The 23,836-nt window shown below is 34.7% G+C and overlaps 1 protein-coding gene across 2 annotated transcripts in view; it reads right to left on the bottom strand.

The window, feature by feature from the left end:
* DENND1B (DENN domain containing 1B) overlaps nt 1–23,836 on the bottom strand; it is a 162,270-nt gene that overhangs the window by 20,162 nt on the left and 118,272 nt on the right. For both annotated transcript variants that reach the window (XM_082311510.1, XM_082311511.1), the window contains 5 exons: nt 23,474–23,599; nt 13,629–13,730; nt 7,364–7,454; nt 3,339–3,379; nt 2,451–2,519 (listed from right to left, as the gene is read on the bottom strand). In XM_082311510.1, coding sequence (XP_082167636.1) covers nt 2,451–2,519; nt 3,339–3,379; nt 7,364–7,454; nt 13,629–13,730; nt 23,474–23,599 — 429 coding nt within the window. The remainder of the gene's footprint in view (nt 1–2,450; nt 2,520–3,338; nt 3,380–7,363; nt 7,455–13,628; nt 13,731–23,473; nt 23,600–23,836) is intronic.

Raw genomic sequence — 23,836 nt, 5'->3', positions numbered from 1 at the left:
AGACACTGGCTGTAGTCACAGAACATGCTTTATGATGCCATACTTATTTACCTTTTTTTTTTAAACACCTGGTGATATAAGAAGGATAATAACCTTTACCACAAATTTCATACATGCATTGTCAGTATATTTTAGATATTCATGCTCTGTCCGTATATGTAAGGATTTTTTTCAGTACATGCATGCCAATGCCATTAAAACATACATACTCAAAAATTCTCCAATATTACTAAGGACAGGCTAAAAATGGTCATATACATCACTCCTTTATTTGAAATGGTCCTTTAAATTTGAAAGGGTATTTTAGCAGTAAGGCATGTTGGAAAAATGTTAAGATTTTCAAGACGACTGCTACAGTGTTCCAGTCTGGCAACTTGCAGGGCAACATCAATCTTAAGAGAAATGAAGTGATTTCATATGCAGATGGAGATTTTGCCCAGTGTTGCTGAACAGCATAGTGCTGCTATTTAGGGGAGAATTCAGTATGTATTAAAATAGGCAGCCAAGGATCACTGTTGCATAGAAAACAGAGCCAAGAATGTTCTTCAATAGAGAAATATATTATCAATACAGAATAGCATGTACTTATGCTAAAAAAATATTGAGAGAGAGAGAGAGAGAGAGAAGGAGGGAAAGTAGGGAAAAAGAAAAGATGGGGGGAAGGAGGAGAGGACCAAAAACCTTAACCCTAATAGAAGAAAGAGTATTTTTCTTATATGAATATTGGAAAAAAATACAAAAGGTTTCAAGGTTTTCTTGAAAATAGGACTTTTAAAAACATATTTAAGGGCATAAATATGTGGAAACCACCTATTTTTCTATGGTTTTCTATACATGGAAATTCAGAAAAAGAAAATAATTTTCTTGAATCAAGAGGTCAGAGAGTCATTTTGATCCTTAAATCATACATCTATAAGCTCAATAACAGCACAATGGGGTGCCATGTAGCAGATGCTAACCTGAGAGCCACTTTCAACTTTCCAGATCATGCTCACAGCATTTGGATGAATTTTGGAGTGCTTTGTTCTAACTCTGAGGGATGGTACCAAGCACATTACTCAAGGCTACCAATCAGTTACCTAGCAATTAAGAAACGCTTATTTCATTTCTCTAGTAGTAGGCTCTAAAATGGGATACAGCATAAGAAATTAAATGGGGTATAAATACCAATCCCTTATACACACAGATCCTCACAAAATTTACCAGTGTTTCCTGAACAGAAGTTCACTTTGAATAACCTTTATTATCAAGGACATAATTCTCAAAATTGAAGGCTGGGAGAAGATCATGTAACCACAGTCTAAGCTAGTGCAAACTGAAGAAGAAAAATTTGCAGATAACCTGTTAATGAACCATTTATTAAATTATAAATGAGTTCATGATTATGAAGTATATTTATTTACCTGTTTCTTTCCACAACTGCTGTGTTTTTCAACTGACGTAAAATTAAAAATTCTGTTTGAAAACTTTACTTAAAATACACTAGCTTAGACTGATGTACTGATTTATTCAGGACTACTTATTATGCATCCAACTAGTGAAACATTTGGAAAAGCAAAAAGGAAGCCAGAAGTCTTTTCCCATATATTAAAAATGCAACCTTAAAATACTTCCCACTTTATTTTACACTATTGCTGTTTTTTCATACTGCATGATACCGTATAATTTCACATGCTTTATTGGGTAGGCAGTCTTTTAAAACAAGATCTTTTAAGCTCAAAAGTATAAGCATTAAATCCAGTTAAACATGAGTATTCTAGTACCATCTTTAAGAGAGCAGATGACAGAAAAGACTTGCTGCACACATTACTGATGCTTTACCACATCTTTTCAACAGTGCAGCACTTAATGCCAAAGTGAAATTGCATCTGTGTAAGCCACGACTCCATTTGTCCAGCATGAACTGTATCTGTTCTGAATAGAGAAGTTCTCTACATCATGTTAATGCGATATACTATGTAACGATATACTATAACGCCATATTTATATTACATATAAATGTAACATTTACAAAATGTTTTACACTCATGTTAACTTTGCAATGCCTGTGTTGTGTTACCGGACCTTAGTGTAAATGAAAATTTCTATTTTCAGAATCCATATTTTAATCATGTTGTCACCAGGTTAGGAAGAGTTTAAAGCTGTGTATCAAACTTCTAAATGATATTCAAATAAGCTTCTCATATGTATTATGATTGAAACAAAACCAGCACACTGATGCTTTAAAAAATGTCTATTGTTACATTAAAGATATCTGGAAGACTGAATCAACTCTAAATCCTAGTGCTATATGAGAAAACAAATGAAGCTTAAAAACATTCTACAGGCTGAAGTGTTTTTCTGCAATACATTTATAAAATGCTCAGGTTTTTAAGTATTCAGGAAGAATGAGAGGTTGTAGGAAGTTGCAGTATTTTTACGTATTATTTATTTGAAAGAGATGGTCTTACAAATTTATATGCTGTTTTCACAGCCGGAGTGGCTTTGGTCATTGCTGTGTTGATCAGTGCACTGCCTTTCTGAAATTCACAAAAAATGTATTTTAGTAACATTTATACAAGTTAAACCTTCAGACAACAGCAAGGGAAAACAAACAGTGTGCTGTAAAGAAATAATCTTCCTTTTAAATCGGCAAGAATAACCACAGCTGTGTTTCCTCCCCAACCTGCTGTCTGCAGCTACACAAGGGTTACAGTACATCATTATCATAGCTGACACGTTTATCAATGCATTCTAACAGAATGATGTATTTTCATTCTTCATTCATTGTTACCATTTCAAAATCAATTCAGAAGTTATGGCTATTTTTCATGTGTTCCTATCATATTTATTATGCAACTTAAAAATACTTTGACCTGACAGAAAGAACTATCTCATTTAATCACAAAAGAATTCTCTTTATCTAAAATAATACATTTTACTAATCCTGCAGAATAGCAAGGTTATACCAAGGGTCTTCTGCTAGCCAAACTGCACAAATCCATATTAATGAAATTGCTATTTACTAGAAGTGATAAACTTCGTATCAAATTGTACTGTCACACCAAATTCACAGTTATGGAACGTAACATGATACAGAAAGCAGTGAAAACCCTGACTATACAGACAGAAAAACCTTGGGCATTTTGGCATTCATTTTGGGACTTTTTTTTTTTTTTCCAAATCTTCAAGAAAAAAACACAAAATTATTGCATATACCATAGACATGTTATTTGTTATAGAATGTACTTATATTTTCTTTGCAAATGAATGAACTTTTACCATTACGCATATGTAAGGAAAAGGACAAAGATTTAAAGAACAGGATGGCCAGTATAATTACTTATCGAAGTTTATACCTTCACTGTATGCATCCACTGTTGGTAAGATCTTGAATTTCCTGAAATAGAAATGTAAAATGTAACACAATCAAACACACATTCAACATTTTAAATGTTACAACCCTCCTTATGACCTGCATAAAAAATTCCCTTAGAGGATTATTCATTAATTTCATTCTTCCTAGATAGACAAGGAATGTGAAGATAAGAATATGTGTACCCTATGAAAAAAAAAACTATGTATCTCTTATTTCACATTTTCCATTTTCTTTGTAAAGGCATATCTTTTCACCACACAGAGTTTTTAATTCCAATTGAGGTAGAAAGAGAAATTAAAACTACGATAAGGTAACATACAGCTAAAAAGTCTAAAAAGAAAAACACCAACTCGAAGGAAAGAATAATATATAATGAACTGCATTCAAGCATAATCCCACTGGGCAAACTTTCAAGTACAAAAATGGCATGGACTGCAGATGGTACCATCCCAAGGAAAAAGAATGAGAGAAAAGTCTAAGGATTATGGCACAACTATATACTCTTGTGCAGGAAAAATCCTTTTAAATTATTAACTGTGTCTACTTTCTTTCACAAAGGAAAACCTCTAAAAGGCAAGTGAGAGCTACTGGCTTCCGTAGGACTACTGAGGACTATTGTGCCACCAAGCTGGCCCTGAAGGACAGGGTTAAATTCTACCAAGCACTTGATGAAGAAATGAATACTATTTCCCAAAGGTGCTTCAGCTGAACACCAAAGATTGGGTCCCTGATCTCTGAGAAAGTTTCAGAGTACATCAGTCACTTGAATACTCCGGTACTTTGAGCTGTTACTAACCCCAAACAAGACATTCACATTGACAAGAATGCTGAAGCTTCAAATAGAGAATTTATCCATTGTGAAAGGACCATACTGATATATCCTTGACATTACAGACTTTCAACAGGAGTTCTCAGGACTCTTAAGCTTTGCAATGATCAGTTGACTAAGGCCTGGGTGGAATTACTGCATTGGCTAGTGGAAAGCCAAAACATTCTCCTAGAACACGGCTGAGAACTAACTGGATCATTGTAAAAGGTATTCCCGAGTTTCTCAATGAGGTGAAAAAACGGAGCTGTTTATACTCATATCAGGCATTTTCACCCATTCCACTAAATTCTTTACAAGCAGTTTTGAGACAGCCAGAGTCTCAGGAATGATGGCACAAGCGAAAGCAATGCTTGCTTAGAAAGGAGAGAACCTGATGATCATTATGATCCTATCTCCAGTAGGAACATCAAAGAGCAACCTAAAGCAGAAATGACTCATTTTTTACTTCTTTGATCTTGCTCCCTGGAACTATCAGAGAAGGTAGCATGCAAATAACATGTAATAAGGTGAAATTTAACCACTGGTAGTGTGTTAAGGACATTTCAATGAACCATAAGTACTTTCCCTAACATGACATTTCGTAACTTCAAATTCTTATCAAAAATATTCGTATATCATCTGGCTTGTGGTATCCTTAACAGTGACTCTTTCCACATCTGAGCTTTCTCTGTCAGCCTATGACTTAAGCAATTACTAGGGACAGTAAATGAGATCACAGAAAATCACCAAGAAGTTTCACTGTCTTCTAGTTGTGTAGAGAAATTTCAGGGAAGCCAAAAAAAGTAACAGATAAATACTCATCTACAGAAAAGGCCATGTTAACACTGCATACCCTCAGCTAGAGTTGAACCTCCTGAAACTCTAGCAAGGAAATGCTGAATCCTTAAAATAAGTTACTATTAAAAGTGGTGTTCAAAGGTTTTTACTTTTTCAGTTTTCCTTATACTACCACCATTGATATTAGATCAATTGAAAAAAAAAAAAAAATGAATGCTGTAGTAAAATTCATGCAATTACAATTACTTTAATGGATATGTTCTACAAGACATCCAAGTGCTAAGCCAATCAACTATCACTATATTCTTCTACTGAAAGTTACACAAAACTCTTGAGAACTAATACTTCCACAGAATAATACACATCACAGAAAATAAAATTTTAAGTATAAAGTGCAAACTGTAATGAAGATGGGTGACAAATTTCTTTTCACATATAGTCACAGGGAAATAAGTTTTGACCATTTTATTGTAAAAAAATCATAAAAAATAACGAAAACTAAGTTTTATTCTCCAATTTCCAGTTTAATTTTCTGTGCTGGTTTAGTTACGCTCGCGTATGTGGAAAAATGCAAATTAAAAAAGAGATTACTTAAAGAAACACTTTCCATTTGATTCAGTAATCTTAAAACTATACTCTCTATAGCTAAGAATATGTTCACCCGTCCTTTTAACAGCTTGTAGCTTACACTAACTTTCCGTGACTTTTCTGAAGGCTGGGTTTCACCTGTTTTTTTTAAAACCTTGGGCTTCCTGATAAAGTTGATGGGAGTTAACTCTGCAAAGAGATCATAGTTCTGCCCCATTAGTGTCACAAAATGTCACCTTCAATTGCATACATATTGTTAGCCCTGCACTTCATAACGATAATGAGACAGCAGTTATGTAAATACTGAATATGTGCCCTAAGCAATTTGTCCACAACCTGGCAATATCCAGCTTGTCTGACTTGAAAAGTAAGCACACAGTGCAATCTAACCGAGAACTGCTAGCAAAGCCAAGCATTCCCTCCTGACCAGAGCCAGGTGAGACGTGGTTCACAGGCAGCCAGCACACAGCCAAGAAACAAGCTTTATCTAACTTCTATTGCAGTTTTATTGCAGCCTCCTGACCCCCTAACTGCAGTCAGTGAACGAACTACGAATACTGACACCACCTATCTGAATAATGGATGCTCAATGCCTAAAATCTGTTTACAGAGCAGCATAAGTTACCCTAAAAAGGTAGAAAAGACGTAAATCTCTGTATAACTAACCACACTTTAATCAAGGAAAAAGAAAAAAAAATTATGTGCTAGATCATAGCACAAGACACAGAGGGCAGGAGAAGGCAGTGAAAATCTTGAACAAAAGGATTTATGTACTCTGAGTATAAAAAAGATATTTTACAAAAGGTGAAGATAGCTCTGCACCACTCGATCATTTCTCCGTGGGGGCCAAATCCTTTCCTCTGTAAATGTGCCCATTTAAAGGTAGTCTTTGCAAAGGGAGACCATCTAAAGCTGCCATATGCAACTCAGTGCATTTGCTCAAATCACATAACGTCCATTTACTGAAAAAGCTTCTACACTACTTTAAAGACCATAAAATGGTATTTGTGCTGTGATGCATATTTTGATCCAATATTTTGATAGCAAATATGATACCTCAAATAACAATACAGCTGTAATAAATGCCTAACAGGAAAGCAATCAACAATCCTGTAATATTCAGCAATGGATTGAGCACCCACCCTTCTATACAGGTTAACTTTGTAAGCTAGTTAACGTGAAAAGTGTTATAACAATTGTCAGTGAACATAATTGAGGGAAACAACACAAGGAATAACATTTTTATTTATGAAGAAGGTAAAATTTCAGTGTTCCTTCTGAGATTATATGCAAATGTTAATTTTTTCCCCTCTTTTTGAGAGTAACACATTTGCTGGAGAAAGCAAATTTCTCTAAACATTCAGGAAATCACTCTGATTTCTGCACTGCAGAAATAATTAGATGTGAAAAAAGTTAGAAGTGTTTATGGAAAACATAACTATCTAGAAAAAGTTCAGCAGCACAAATTTCAAAATTATTTTTAAAATGCAGTTTACATATATCACATTATGTAAACATGCACTTAAAAAGTAAATAATATAGTGATATTTCATCACATATTGAAATCTAAGTATTATTTTACTGGATTAAAACAACGTATCTTCATTTCATATACATAACTAGATACATAATAGTATGTGTCCCAGCAGTGACTTGTTAAAGGCTAAAACTTTTCCAAGAAAGAATGGATACAATGAAGCAGTAATAAGATTAACGACTTCTACAATTTACAGGACATCCTGAGAACATCATCATGTTGAACAGCTCCCAAAGAAGCATCATCAGTGAGTACACTCAAATTAATTCTGTACCTCCACAAAAACCTCCTGCTGTGATTTCTTCCTCAAAAACATCAGAGAATCCTCTTCCTGCATTTAATTTTGATAGCCGACCATCAATAAACTGAAAAAAAAAAAAGTCACACTGTTGGCCCTTCTATTGCTATACAGTGTTACAGTTTTCAGTGCGTACATTATAATGGAATATGGATGTTCAAGACAACATATGGCTTACGGATAACATAATGCTTTTAGATGGATTAATTAATGCTTTTAATTAATGCTTTTAGATGGATTTTGCAAGAGCAGTTGCAACTATGAGCAGCAGAAATATCAGAGTATTTTATATACATCAAGTAAATTATATGTATTACGCAAAATTTACAAATGGATTTGTAAAATTTTATAGTCAATGAAATTATACGTCAGTTTGTTCAGAAATATTTTAAATGGCTTTCAAGCTTTTCTTGCTTTTCTAATGGCATGAAAATATATTAATTTATTTCCTTACAAACAGTAACTTTGGATTTGTAATCATAATCAAATAAAGATCACTGAGATGCTCCTTGATGTTCTGTTTTGAAATCATAAGTTTACTTCACATCACCAAGAAAAGAACAAAACCAAACCTATGGTATTCCTTTCTGGGTATGCATCAATGGGTCCAAAGAGGAACTTGTTGTACACAGAAAATACCTTTAGAACAAATGGAAACATTTCACCACACCCAGTTCAAAGAAATTATAGACTACGATGTCTGCTTGAGGTCCATTAAAAGTGTATGTGTTTTACATGAAAAATGACCCTATAAGGACAGTACGTGGAAGGGAAATTGTAGCAAAACCATCCACACAGAAATAGCAGAGGAAGGCTGTGACTTGGTTTCAGAAATGGTGGTAGCAGGAGGTTGGATTTGACCGGCAGCATGCAAAGGGGCTCGAAGGATGTTTCGTTTAAGTGTATGCGAATGTGATGCATGAAGTCCCAATACAAAGTGAGGTACCATGACAAAGCAGACCCATAAAGCCCTCTCCACCTGATGGAGCACAGTTCAGGGTTGACATCATCGTATTTTTTAGTTCCAACGCATCTGTTTGCCCTTTTTTTAACCACTAACACTTACTTAGTTGCATCTACAGATGCATATTGCAACAGTTGTCCTTATGCAGAGGTTACAGGTGCATAAGCACATGGATTTGCATCCACGTATAAATGTACATAGAAAGACTGAAATGATCCAAATATGCCAGAAAAAGTCAAAGTAAGATAATTAATGATTAAACCTTTCAGAAAGAATGAATACATTCTTTTCAAGAACTACGAGGCTTCAAAGAAGTACAACGAGCACATTCTTAAAGGTTTAAAATTCTTTCAAGAAGTAACCCCTCCCTTTTTGTTTTGAAAAGGCTAACTCAGGTCTGAGAGATAAAGTGAGAAAGCACTTTTCCAATTATACATGGTTCATCTTCTAACAAAACTTATGAGCTATTCACTGGTACTAAACAGTACATAGGAACTAACTAAAATTAATTATTTGGCTATATCATATTTTACCACAGATTATCCAAACAATGTCACTGACAATCTGATGCTTGTCAATGAACAGACTAGTGACATGAAACAATTTACTTCAGAGAGTACAGAAATTCCAGCAGCAAGAATAAGGCAAGCATGAAGATAACCATTTCTTTCACTTTCTTGTCTAAATTCCTTCTTATTTTTTCATTTTACTCCAAGTTGGCTTTTTTCCAAGTAGGTTGGTTCATGGTCAGACCACATCCAGATCACTGGATTATTTCACAGTTAAAAACAAAAAAAAGGGAGATAAGAGCATCCTTAGCTACTGCTGGGGGGGGCGGAACAAAAAAAAAAAAACAACCCCTCTCCTCCTATCCCCAGCCTTTGAACTGTAAGACATTATCTCTTTTGGGAAAGTTATGAATTCATTCCATACCATAAACTAACAGAAGATTTATGGACATACTCATCATTTGGTAAAATTCTATCAACAGAGGGCTGAGACTGACCGAATTTTAGTTTTTAGAGGATCACTCCAACTGAGTGTTTAATGTAAACAGTGACAAACAGAACTGTTAGCAAAAAGATAATGGAGACATTATTTAAATGAAATTATAAGTGGTAGTAGTAGTTATTATTTTTGAGTAATTTACTGTAAATGGTTTCACTTAAATTGCTACATGAAAAGAATGGGGAATCACACATACAATTTATGGTTTTCTCCTCCCCTTTTTCAAACTCACCCTCTCAAAAAATCTGGGCCTGCTATTTCAAGAAATGCATTCACTTTGAGATCCAGAGTGCCCTTGGTTGACTACCGCTTTCAATGAAAAACTAGTAATTCCAGTGCTGCTCTTGGATTGTAAGCTGAATAAAGACAGAACTATCATAATCCTTAAGTAATTTTGAATTCTAAAAACAAAGTATAGACCATACCCACTTCAGAAGATCTTGTTACACAGGTGGTAAAGGGTGGGGGGGTGGGGAAGGAGAGATGATGTTCGTGAGCTAAGCCCAATCATTTATTTAGGCAGGAGTAAAAATTCCAAGTCAATTCACCCATTATTAAAAACAAGAAGTTGATAGAAGCAAAAAAAACATCATAAATGTGATTTCCACATATTAACAGCTCAAAAGCTTGCAATAAGAGAGCTCAACTCATAAAGCTTGTAAATGAAATTTGAAATTACTAGTAATTTTCGAAGACTTATGATTCTTCAAGTCCTAATCCTGCATTCATTATTTTTCTAGTTAGCACTTTCCACCATTTTAGGAACAAATTCCAATAAATGTTGCAGATTATATTACTTATACAATTACATTATTTAATGAGATAGTCTAGCATTAGGCTTCATGCTAGTTCTAAGAATGAATTAATATTTTCCCTGGACACTCATCAGAACTATTTGACATGTAAGATGCAACTATTAATTGCTTATGTTTGCAGCTTGAACTAAAGACTAGCTACACAATAATACAAATACCAAAGATGTGGAAAAAATATAGTAAGGAAAGAAGTAACATATACAGTCTAAGAGAAGAAGCATTTAATCTGAAGAAAAACTGTCATATACAGAATATTTCATCAGGAAATAAGAATATTTAGTATATAAATAATAGTTATTTTCTTTTTAAGAAAAATATTTTTTATATTACTAAATATCCTAATCATTTAAGAATAACAATTTTTTAAAATTGTTTTTAAAAGGGTTTTTAAAATTAAATCTATTCAGGGCAGAACACAGCTTTAGAAAACTAAAGCCAGCAAATTGCAGCAAACTGAACTTCACACACCCCTATAGTTGTGATCCATATCAGGGTATTTACCATAAATTACTTCTACAAATTCCTGGAAAATGTATGTTTTGCATAAACAGTTCGGTGTATTCTGTTTCAGAGCAATATAAACAGTCCTTTCAACTTCTAAAAACGTGAAGTCATCAACCTGATTTAAAAGACATCTCCATAATTTATAAGTCCAAGAGAATGGCTTGAGGCTAAAAGATAATCTAGGCACGGTCCCCGTCAAAAATATCCTGTCTCAATTTTCAGTAAAGACTACGATGCTGAATAAGGGACCAAAAATACCAAGTGTTAATGAAACATTAACGTTTATGTGTTATTATACATCATAATACCTAAGGAACAAAACTCAAGTCAAAAAAACCCTAGATTCACCTCTGTTACACAATTCTAAGGAAACCAGCAAGTAAAAAATTTTTATGAGTCTATCGAGGTAAAGAAAACACAGCTGAAGTGAAGAACAACAGTACCATTACTTAAAAAACAAAGGTTGTGATAAGTGCTGGTCTATCAGTTTGCCCTTAACAATTTGATGAGGCTTACAAATAGATTTCTGGGGGAAAAACAGTAAATGAGTAAATGGAAAGATATGAGTTATCAAAACACTGGTTCTCACAGATTCTTTGACAATTAATTTTCTAGATAAAGGACATGCAATTTATCTATACCACAGAAAAGACTCTTGCATGTGCCTCAAAATACTAGCTTAGATGAAATAAAAGCAGAGTACCTGAACAGTACACCTGAACTTTAGGTTGGATGAGGACTGGTCCAAAAAGGAGATAACAGCTTGTAATGAGAGGAAAAGTGCCAGGCTGGAAGTGTCACCAGTCATGGTATTTAAGGGTAAGCGCTGGAACTGATCCTATTTACAGGTTAATTAATGATTTTGGTACAAAAGACTGGCATGTGCTAATACATTTTGGGATATCATTACTAGAAAGCACATCAAAATGCAATACAAAGTAAAATCAGATGATGTTAAAGATGAAAATAATCTGAATGGGCGTAACACAAAGAATTAATTCCACAATTTATTCCAACAGTGATTTCCTGGTACTTTGGTGAAAAGACACTACAACTTCCAAAATTAAGAGAGTGGATAAATTAGAGGAATTAACATGTTTTAATGTAGGAGAGAGGGGGAGAAGATTAAATACCTACAAAGACAAAAGGACAGAGGAAGGGTTTTATAAAATGGCACAAATAAAGCTTACTTGTCAGTTATGGCAAAAAGGGTGCATTTAAAGTACCTATTTTCTGCTTGGTCTAGGTTTAAAGCTGCTTCTAAGAACTATTTTCTGCTTGAAAGATTCTCCAGAACAGAATAAAATACAGTTTAGTCTTTTTGAACACAAACAACTTTGAAAACAGCTCATTTGTCATTGGGAAAAACTGGAGAAGATGCAGCTGGGCTGAGGATTAGCTGAAAAAGTAGGAGTAACCTTCACAACAGAAACTAGAGGAATGAAAAAAAAACCTACTGCTACTACTGCTATTAAACCATACACATCATCAAAATTGTTACTATTTCCTAATCCTCTAAAATATATTATTTCCTTTCGTTGAAATAAAATTAAAACAAGCTATAAACAAACTGTAAACTGATTCTGTTTAATTGAATACATATTAAAATGTAATGGGTAAGTACGGAGCCACACTGACAAGCCCATTCATTTCAGTGGAGTTAACCTTTTTCTTACAGCTGAAGATCTTGCTTTAGTCGTAGCAGCGTGACAACAATTTAGAAACATTGCTTGTAGGCAGCTTTCTAGGAAGAAAGTTCCATGCTAGCTTATCGCACTGAGATATGCAAAATGTAAACAACACTGTTCACTCTATTACTTCTTTCCATTTCAATCATATGTGCTGGATACTTCAAAAGGTTTCAGATTTCTTCTTTATTATTTTATATTTTTATTTACATTTTGTTACTGTGTAAAACAAAATACAGTAAAATTAACAGAGCCCAATTCTATGATCAGCATTTCTTTAACTTTTATACAATTAGGAGAAACATATTTTCACAGGACTTCTACAAACTATCATCCTTGCGTAAATCTTTACTTTAGACACTAGCCTCTGATTAACACCAAATGTTTTTTGAAAATCAGAAGGTTTTGCATATAATGAATTTCCCTTATCTATCATGGTAGTATATCTTCAAAGAAGTCCACCAGATTATTTAAACATGAACTCCCATGCTTCAATCATTCCAGATATTTGCAGGCAAATATATATTTTTATGAGTCTTCTAATTTCATTCAGATTTTCCTTGATTTTCCTAAAAATCTAGTAACAAGTTTCTTAACACGCTTTTGATGCAATGGGATCATGTGATGAAAAGGAGGGAAAAAAGAATTACAGAATCAAATCAAAGAAAAAAATTCATTTCAAAGACTGTAATAAAACTATTACTGAGCTGTGCTGGACATTCAACAATTTGTTCTCTATTAGTTCAAATTCTATATTAACAGATCAGCTAGAATATTCTTCAGGCCACCCCTATGGCTTGGGTTTGTAACATTCGCTGTGTGCATAATTCAAAAAGCCTAGCAATGAAAACTGCAATTACAGTATGAATCCAGTTTATAAATAAAACACCATTGAAGTCCAATTTAGGTAAGTGCTATGTTGTTTAGGTTCTCTGGTCATGAGCCAAGAGAGCTGAAAATGAAGTTCAACCATCAAGCTGGGAGATCCATGATTTTTCTTGTTTAGATGAGTTGCTGACTGGCTCTGAAGAGATGCTGCATTGGCTCTGCACCCTAGGGTTATTTTTTGTTGAGATCACCCCCCCCCTTTTTTAACTATAACTGAAGATGTAAAAATACAATAAAACTAGGATGACTGTCTGTACAAAAAGTACTTGTATTTTATCCCAGAGTTTCATAAGCTGACAGAAAGGAAAATGTATTTAAATATGGATATGTTTTAAGGGAAAATCATTAAAAATGGGTCATTTACCCTCTCATACCTGTTTAAACAGTTGAAGATTAACAGCAGTTTCCAGGAACTGCTTAGTAGTACTGGAACGATGTTTCACAAAACTATTTTCACAGAAAGTTATAGGCTCTCCCTAAAAAAATTAAACAGAAAAAGTTAGATCGTAACTAGAGTATGCAAATATGGTGCTTTATTTAAAATTTTCCATTACAAATTTATTTACTTCTTAATAGTCAATACATACAAATATTCCCTTTAAACCAATCTTGATAAACATGCACCCAATTAAACAGACAACAATAAAAAAAGCCCAGAATCTTCACACAGTATTTAAATAGTTCTCAAAGTACATGTTGCAATTGAACCTCTGGTTTATGAAGTCAGTCTACAAAATACGCATTGCAAGAAAAAAACTAAGTGGTTTATAGTTGGTTCACGTTACCTTTATAGCACTGTTCATTAAAAATTTCAAGTGGTTCAAATTTTGAGGAAGAGCAGGTCCATTGCTTCAAATAATTTAACATGCATTATTGTTCAGGATTACTCTTATTTCGTGGCATACTAAACCAGCAATAGTAGTAAATCAAACCATGTTTTTGGACTGAATTAGAGTATCTGAACCAATTTATTTTTATATTTATTCTACCAAAACATGAGAAGATTGATAAATATACTGCTGATTTAACAGGAGATTACTGAAATACAAATCTATTTTATTTTTACACAAAACAAAAGGTACAAGCTTTTTTGAACATTGTTATGGAGAAAGTCTGAACAGACGAGATTAACATTTAATACAATAAAATGTACTTCCCCAACATGGGAAAAGCGCATAGCCTATAGTTACCAAAAACCCTGCACCAAAACACTTTGATGATGAAAGAAGAAAAAGTATTCGTTGAAAATGTAGTGTTTGTTGAAAAAATTATTACTGAAAACAGTACTCATTTAAAAATGAAAGATGCTAATAAGATTATTTATAAACAATTAAATTGACTCCTATGTTACTCCCTAATTTCATTTAAAATTTGCTATCTCTTGTGTGCACAGACCACTGGACATTTCTGATGAGCATTCTCTCCAATTCTGTTATTCTTGTCAATACTTTGTGATAAATACTTGAAGCTGTTTGACTTAACTGGATAGGTACATTACAAAGCTTGTGTAGTGATCAAGGTACATCACCTGATTGCATCATAAAGCCAAGGGGCCTCTGACCCAAGTTTCCAAAACCAAAATAACGACCAGGTTAGAAACAACAACCAAAAGTCTCAAAGACAGAAAATCTGGAATCCAACAAAATCCCACATGTAAATCTACCATAGAATATTTTACTACCCAAAAGCTACATATACAGTGCAGTCCCACAACAGAATAAAAGACCTCTCAGCCATTCAAAAGAAAAAAGATCAAAGACAACTGCTATATTGATCTTCACAACAGCTCCAACTGTTAGCCACTTTAAAGACAAATTTATTCATGCCCATGATCACCACAGCTTTCTGCTCCTACCCCTGTTTAACTACAGATGCTACTTCAAGCATTTTCCTGTCATTCTGGCTGACTGTGCAGTTATCTGTTTCCAGAATATCACCAACTGTTTTCTGCATGTGACCTAGGTGAGTTTGGCGGAGTGGCTCTAAATGATTTTCAACTGCTCTTTAGACCTTGCACTGTTTTTAAATGGTTCAAGTATGATCCAAGTACATGTTGCAGTAAAAACACTGTGATGTAATTTTAAAATCCTATTCTTATACTATCACAAAAGCTTCCCTCTTTTTAAGTCTCTCTTTTAAGAGGTCCAATCCTACGCAGCAAAGTACTTAAGTTCATGTTTCACTTGTTAAGTTTTACATCCTTACTTCTTTATGGAACCTCTGATTTTAGAAAAGAAATCTCACTGGAAGAGCTAGAAGCTATACATTTACCTAACATAATCCTTCCCCTTTCACAGGGTAGCTGAAATGCTGTGATACGCAAACCCGTCTCAGTACAATACGTAGCACTGTCTCAATCAAGTCTCCAGGAGAAGCACCCAAGTTACTCCACCTACTACTTATCCCAAGATAACTGGTGAACACTGTACACATGGCAGGACATGCTGGATCTGCCAAATAGCTTGAAATGTTTGTGGTGCTTTAAATAGCACTGCCTTCCTGACCCACTTTGCATTAGCTATTCTTGAGCTCCTAAAGACTCTTGTCTTAAGAAGATGACCCCAAGCTACTTAGCAAATTCAAAGTGCATCAAAACAAATGAAATAGTCTCCAGTGAGATATGGTCGTATAAGACACAGTGTTCCTGAGGGCAGACTCTCTTCTCAGTTCTGTCATTCTTCCAAAAAATTTCAAATTATAACAACTCCTTATTTATTTATTTATTTATTTATTTATTTATTTATTGTTGTTGTTGTTGTTACACAAAGAAATGATTTCTGGAAATACAGAGGCTTTGTGGGAGTGTAGAACTGACTAGATGATGGTTCATGACATACTATGAAACATTAAATTTAGGACCAAAGACAGAAAGTAGTATTTTCAAAATATACTATTTAGAAAAATAAAAACTAAGCTATGCCTCCACTGTCACTTTCCCAATTGTCTTTGGAAAGATGAAAGAGAAAAAGGAGAGGTTATCTCCCAGCAGAAGAGAAAACGGGCATGCTTGCTCTCCCTTTCACATCAGCCTGGGAAGAGAGAGCAGTCACATAGTTTTTCTTGATGGCACTTCTCCTGCCCGAGCCACGTAGCAGAACACCAGGAAATGGTCGTTCAACACACATTTGTAGTGCATGGCTGTAATATTTTCCCAAATACTTTCCTTTAATCGCCGGATGCTTCAGATATTTAGTAAGCACTCATGCCCTGGTGCATCTGTTCCCTTATCAGTACAGTTCAGAGACAGAATAACCAAAGCTACTCCTGAGATGAAAATTAATTTAGATCTATAAAGAGTTCACATCCAAAAGTCATCTATGTTATTTGAACCTACTGATAGCAAGGTTGCTTTAAAAATTTGAGTAGGTTTAAAGCCGCTACCTGTTCAGCACATGAAAATGAGAAAGTCTGTGGAAACCTGTAGAAATTCCACACTGAAGTTTTCTGAGGATATCTGCTGTAACTTTACTGAAATTGCATTAAATAATACAATACTCCTAGCTCTTTTATTTGTTCAAGGTTCTGAACAACAAAATTGTTTTCCAAATAAAACTTTTACAAATCTTCAACATTATTACTGTAAACACGAAGCCTTTTAAGTGCTATTTAAAAAATAAATTATTGAATCAATATAAACAAAAATAGCTCTATAAGTTTTCGTACATAAAGCTTATAACATTCTCATTTCTGCAAATACAACCGGGTACCTTTAGAAACTGAGTTTTGGAGGAATGTTCCACTGATATTTAACTACTAGACCATCAAATGGCTCCTGTCGTATTGATCTACAATGTACTTTCAAAACAAGTTCGATCAAAACCCAGTGGGGACTCTATACTGAAAAGCAGACAGCTAATACTCAGACCAAACAATCTATGCCCAAACAAGATATCTGTCCTTTCAACAACAGTTGCTATAGAATTTTCTTCCCCTTTCATAGCTTGCCACACACAGCAGGAAATTCTTACTCTAAGCTACATTTTAAGCAAGCTGTTTATACAGACCTCAATGCAACGTGAAAACAGCGAACTAAAACAGCGTGATCATTTTAAAAGGAAAAATAATCTAAATTAGAAGGTATGTTTGTGCTTTCTAAATCTAGTGCTATTTAACTTGAACAAGAAGTACAAACATTTAAATTCCTTATTTCAGAAAACATTCACATCTCCTCTCTAGCATGAGATGACTCATACCAACTATTTGTACTATTGCTATAATTAATACCATTTCATATGGTAGCTCTTGCTTATTACGTGAAGAGTATAAGGTAGGCAGGTATGGGCATAGCTTCTTTGGTTTTGTATAATTTATTTAAAAATAAAACAAACAACAAAATTTTAAACACGATTTTGGTTTTGATATTAAAATTCCTCTGTTTAAAATACAGGAAGTACAAAGCTGAAATTTCAGCTGTTGTCATGACAGTCAGAGATAAAGGCCAGGGGATAACTGAGTATGAGCTATGATTCTACTCAGGAAGGTGTGATTTAAAATTACAAACAAATTTCTGCAAAATTTGCAAATTTCTTGCAATCTACCCAAAGAAAGATTCACATATGATGATATTTCTTATAGTCACAATTAAAACCTACAACAACTCCTATTAATACAATATCTATATTCAATAAAGGACTACTACGATCCTTAAGACAAATTAAACAATATGGTTTTCAACATGTAATTAAAATTCTTATGGAAGTCACAACAGATAGTCATAACGGATATTACACAGGGTGGTTCTGGATTTAAACACAAACTATATTCTGGCATTTCATTACTCTTTCTCTGTTTCTGTACTCTGCTATACTTTTTATGCCTAACTCTTGGCGGAAAGGTAAACAAGTCAACGCCCATTTCAAGAGATACCTGTCCTCAAAAGGTTTCATTTTGAAACTCAATTATAAGCAACCATTACTTATGCATTCTCAAGTAATTCAGGTGCATTCTGCATCTTAAAATATCTATTTTTTTCCTAATTTAACATTTAATTGTATTATTTTGCTTTATTGTATATTGAATACAATACCTGCATCTGTTGGAGAGTCAATGTCACTACTTAAAATAGTGTCAATATTGGCCCAAAGCACTCCAGTTAGCATTCAATTAAAGTGAGGTCTGACAGGTTGTGCTATCTTCAAGCTGGAAGTTATCTCAGCACCCTGGCGTGCTGATGAGACCATGAACTCCTACTGCTGAGCATTCCACAGCAAGCCATTACCCTTTGCTCTTCATTTCTTAATTTCTGATGAGTGATGCTACAACCATCATAACTTAAAGTTATCCTGGGTTTCTTTCTTTTGTTGTAACATCAAGAGCTTTGAGGACCTTTTCCCCCAAAGAGGCAATTTTTTTCAATAACTTAATCTTTTGTTAGCTAATTCTTGAAGGAAAGCCCATTTTTCAAAGGTAGAAAATAAGTTATTGTTGCTTTAAAAAATCACACCTCTATATCCTCCTCATGTTTGCTGCCCAAGAGCAAACAGCTTTTCTGCTTTGCTTATTTTCCTGATGATGTTAAAATTACTCTCTATTATGGTGAATATTTTTATACTCATTATTCTTCCACTCCTTCCTCATTCTCTTACCTACCTTTCCCTCTCTAGACATAGATTGTCAGTGGGAATATTGCCTGTTTAAGAATTCTTTACATCATATAGTGTTTTATTAACTGACCATACTGTATATGATTAATAGAAAAAATTTAGTAGTCTTTGCTTTCATCTGCAAGGTTTGCACAAGTACATGTGTAAGGCCCATTTTCCCTTGCCACCAGAGAGTTGTTAAAATGTTTGACTGGCGTGGCTATTGTCTGATATAAGGAAGGATGCTTAAAAATGACGTATGAAGAACGTGTAAAGTAAAATAGCTAGAAAAACCACAATGTTGCACATACGCTGATTGACAAAATGACACAAACTGCACAATTGCAATCTTTGTATCTCACTCCCACCAACGCACATAATTCTGAAACATGGAACATGCAATCTTATTCCACAATAAATTCCCAAATGCTGGACTACCTAATGAAAATAGGAGCAACAAAAGGTTCAAGGCTAAGTTCTGACCACCCAAAGTAAACATAATTTGGATTTGTATGTGCATTTACATGGTATAAGTAACACTTATGTCACAACACTCTGATCATTGCAATGCCTCAGCAGGATTAGACTCTTGTGATCCAAACTGTTTGTGATCACTGACATTGCAGATCACGCAATGGCTCATACCACAGCTGCTAGCTGGCTGAGTACAGCCATGTACTGATCGCTTGCCCTTCTATATGCCAGGACTCCTTATAGCAAAACAGTTTGAACGGCCTCATTGCCACGGCCGTAGGTCTGCACTGCTGGAGAAACACCCCCCCCGCCCCCCTCAAAGTCCATGCACATTACCCTGTCAAAATAGGTGGCAGTCCTTTATGTCAATGGGACCACGTACAAAAACATTCTAATTCACTATTCCACTGATGACAATTTTGTTCTGGATTATTTTTCGGTCATTTATCAAATGACACTGAAGTAAATAAAGATGAAAATCTGTTTTATTTTCTTTTTCCCTTCCCTATCAAAATTTTGGAACAGTGATAAGATAGTAAAAGAGGTTGTATAAAGAATTTTTTCAATCATCCCCATCTACCATGCATTAACTGGATTCCTTCCAGACTAAACTAAAGCAGAAAATGAGCTCCAGCTAGTCATGGATATTCAGTATTCAACACCAGACTCAAGTAAGAACCACAATAAAGCTAGAAATGCACACTGTGTGGATGTCAGGTTCTTAGCACCAACTGTACTGTTTTGCTCTACAGATCCGCTCCTATTATGCAATATTTGCTAATGTACAGTGTAGCATATTACAAAAATATTCTTGGCAGTTATATCAATTTGACTGAGTTCTTTAATTCAGTATCCAGATTAAATCAGAAAAAACCAACTACTTCCACTTTTCTTGGAAACTTTTACTGGACTGAGATTTTTATTACCATTTATTACACAAAAAAATATGATCACCTTTATCTATTACATGTCATATTTCCTGTCTGCATTAGAGTAGTCAAATTTTCCATATGGTCTTTTGGAGTCCCATGAACTCCTTCCAAGACCCCTGAAGCTTCACATTTTCCTTTTCACCAATCATTTTTTTTTCAATAATTGCTAGACGTTTGTTCAAGACATATTGCTATACCGAGGAGAATCTGTCCTATGCTGAAAACAAACAGTTGCACAGAATGAGTGTTCAGCATGATGAACAGCGTTTGGAGTGAAGAGAAGTGTTGGATGAGTACAGACACTATCAAAGCTGTTCTTTACTCAAAGTGAATATTAATGACAGTTGTTCCATGTTTCAAGTTAAAATCATACAGAACACACCGTTGTAAGGAAAATAGTTCACTTAAACATATTTTTCAGCTTACAAGCAATCGATAACTATCCAAACACATTATTTTATTTTTCATCAGGATGTTTGTGATCCTAAAAATGGTACCCCAAAACCTCTCAGTTCTTGATTCTGAAGCTTATTTATAGCAAAAGTATTTCAAATCTATATAGAAAATATTCTGATTTAAATACAGCCCCAGAAATTTTCAACATGAATACTACTTGAGCTCCTGAAAGAATGTAAATGAAGTCCATAGCTCTAGTTTAGATTTCCTTATTCGATCTAGCACCAAAAAAAAAAAGGTAGTATTTTCTTTGCAATAGCAATTCACAAGTTTTGAGGCTCCTGACAAATGGTCCTAATACACTCAAAATTTCTTCACCGAAAGGGTAGTCAGGCACTGGAACAGGCTGCCCAGGGAAGTGGTTGAGTCTCCATCCCTGGAGGTATTGAAAAGCTGTGTAGCTGTGGTGCTTAGGGACATGGTTTAGTGGCGGACTTGGCAGCGCTAGGTTAATGGTCGGACTTGATGATCTTAAAGGTCTTGTCCAACCTAAACAATTCTATGATTCTATAAATGTGACTTGATCTTTTGAACTTCCCAATTCACAATGCATTAAACTGAGTTCAAAAGGCTCATGTAAAATGAGCTCAACGATCATGGGACAACTCCTATTAGTTTCTACTAACCCAGAGCAAATTCAGCTTCTAATAAATTTTTCTATCACAATAAAAATTCTGTAAAATACTAAAATTAGTTAAAACAATGTGAACACAGCTCAAAATAAGATACAATTCCTTTTTTTTTTTTTTTTTTTTTTTAAATACGCTTTGTCTTTGGACAAGTTGATGCCAGTCCAAGATATGCTGGTATTTGCCAGCAGACTTCTGCCTGTTAAGACATTCTGAAATAACATATCTTTAAAAAAAAAAAAAAAAAACAAAACAAAAAACCAAAAAAAAAACCACCCACCATCAGGCCACAATGGTTTCATAAATATCTTCTCTTATATGCAATCAGTGGAGCCAAAAAAAAAAAAAAAAAAAAAAAAAGGCAAAAGAAAATAATGCAGAAAGAAAAACTGCAAAGGTCACTTTGACAAATGTTTGCCAGTTGAAATGATGCATGGTGCACTACTTTCAATACAGTGTAAATGTAGATATCTCAGATATGCCAGCATATAAACTGAAATAAAATGGAAATCAGTTAAAAGGAGAGCTCATTTCAACCAAGATGCTAATCAGAATGCTAAAGAACTTGCACATTCAGTTCAACAAATTTACCAAAACAAAGGACTGACTGGAGCCTATTTCTGGTCAGAAGAGAAGTAAGGACATCAACTAGACTGACATCATTCTGTTTGCATATATCGACTGTAGATTAAGACACTTTTTGGCTTAATAACCGTTACTGCAAGCTGCCATGAGTTGACACAGACCAGTGTCCTCACCTTTAGACTAAGGGACAAATTAGATAAGCAGTGAAGCAATGTCAGGTAATGCCACTATGGAATACACGACAACTATCTGCTTTATTGGAATTATTTGTTTTAATGAAACTAACACTGTGTTGAACTCTAGCAATTTTGAAAATAGGTACAGTCATTTCAATATAGCATGCAAACTGGCTTTCCATATCATAAGAAAACTATAATGACCGCTAAACACAAATACTTGAACTAAACCCTTAAACATCATTTCTGCATGGGTTACTTTTCATCTCAATAACAATTGTTGTCAATGGCACAGACAGCGTGTACAACACTTATGGCAAAAAGGCTACCTGTAAGAGAATCACTTGGGTAGAAAGAAGACCCTGCCACAATATATTTTAGTGTTTCCTCCAGGAAAAGGCCTCATCTGGAATTAATAATGACCCTATCCATTTCCATCAAGGAATACCACATAGCTCCTTACCCGACAGAATATACTGCCCTCCTCGCCTCCAAACAAACATCCACCCACGCACCCACACACCCACCAGATTTACAAACTTGACACCTCAAGCAAGGATGATTTTCTCCTATCAAATCTCAATAAAAAACTGAATTAGTCAGACCACCAAACATAACATCCTCAGAATCTGATTCAGCCTATGTCATCTCAATGCGTTTTATCAAATGGAACTACTATCAGTAGTTTCCAAATATCATAGGAAAAGAATCTGGACTGACAGATGAAATTAATCTCTAACTTGTTTCTGATTAATGATTTTATCTCTAATAGGCTCAATATGTGCCACCCTCAGAAGCCAGAAAGGATGAAAGCCCATAACACATTAATCTACTGAGTACCAGCAAAACATGAGAAATACAAATTCTCCAGTTCTGATGGGATGAAATGGATTTTCATTTCTCCTAACTTCTCAGTGAAATCAAGATAAGTGTATAATATAAGAGATGCATGTTTGACTCATGTCTGGCTTCTGCTAGCAAATAAAAAGCTTCTGGCCTCAAACACAGGAAAGTCTCTGGACCAGTACAGTGAAAAATGATGGGAGTCTGAAAGGCACAGCCTCTTCAGTTCTTCACCACATTAAAACAGGTGAGCCGTGTGTAAGTAGCTTCATTAACACAATCTGATTTTATACTAGATAAATTATGAAAGGGATACAAATAAGAAAATAACTGACTTTAGATGAGTATTTTTTTTTCAGTACAACTCACTGTCAGGAGCTGGTCGTGACTTCTAAATTGCCAACGTATCCTTAGCATAGAGTAAGATTTAAAACATTTTCTTTGGGATGAAACTGGGATAAAACATATCATATTTTCCTTACAAAGAATGAGACTGGGCTCTCATAAATTAAAGAAAAAAAGAAGTAAAGAAGAAGCCTTACTGGTTTGTATCTTAGTGCATCTCTGTAGGATCCAAACAGTGCTGCCTGTGCCCGAAGAAAGGCCTTGGCTACTCCATCACCCGTAGCTGTAGACTGCTTTTTCAGTTTATTTTTCAAGGCCGAGACCTGCATGACAGAGTGGAACAGTTAAATTAACACCTCAGAAATTGGTACAGCGAGGTATGAACCCAATCAGCAGGCAAACCATGGTGTCTACAGGTCAGCCAAAAATTCATCCTCCTCCTTGATAGCTTATCTTTTTAACTGCAAAGAGCACCTGCTGGTCTGTTAATTGAAATGAAAGCAGGGGACGATGGTAGAGTGCTAATGCAAATTGGTTTATGCTCTCTTTTTTTCCCAAGG

Source organism: Platalea leucorodia (genome assembly GCF_965183815.1).
Source record: "Platalea leucorodia genome assembly, chromosome: 5".
NCBI classification, from domain to species: Eukaryota; Metazoa; Chordata; class Aves; order Pelecaniformes; family Threskiornithidae; genus Platalea; species Platalea leucorodia.
Note: the sequence above shows the minus strand (reverse complement) of the source record. Positions and strands in the feature narration are given on the sequence as shown.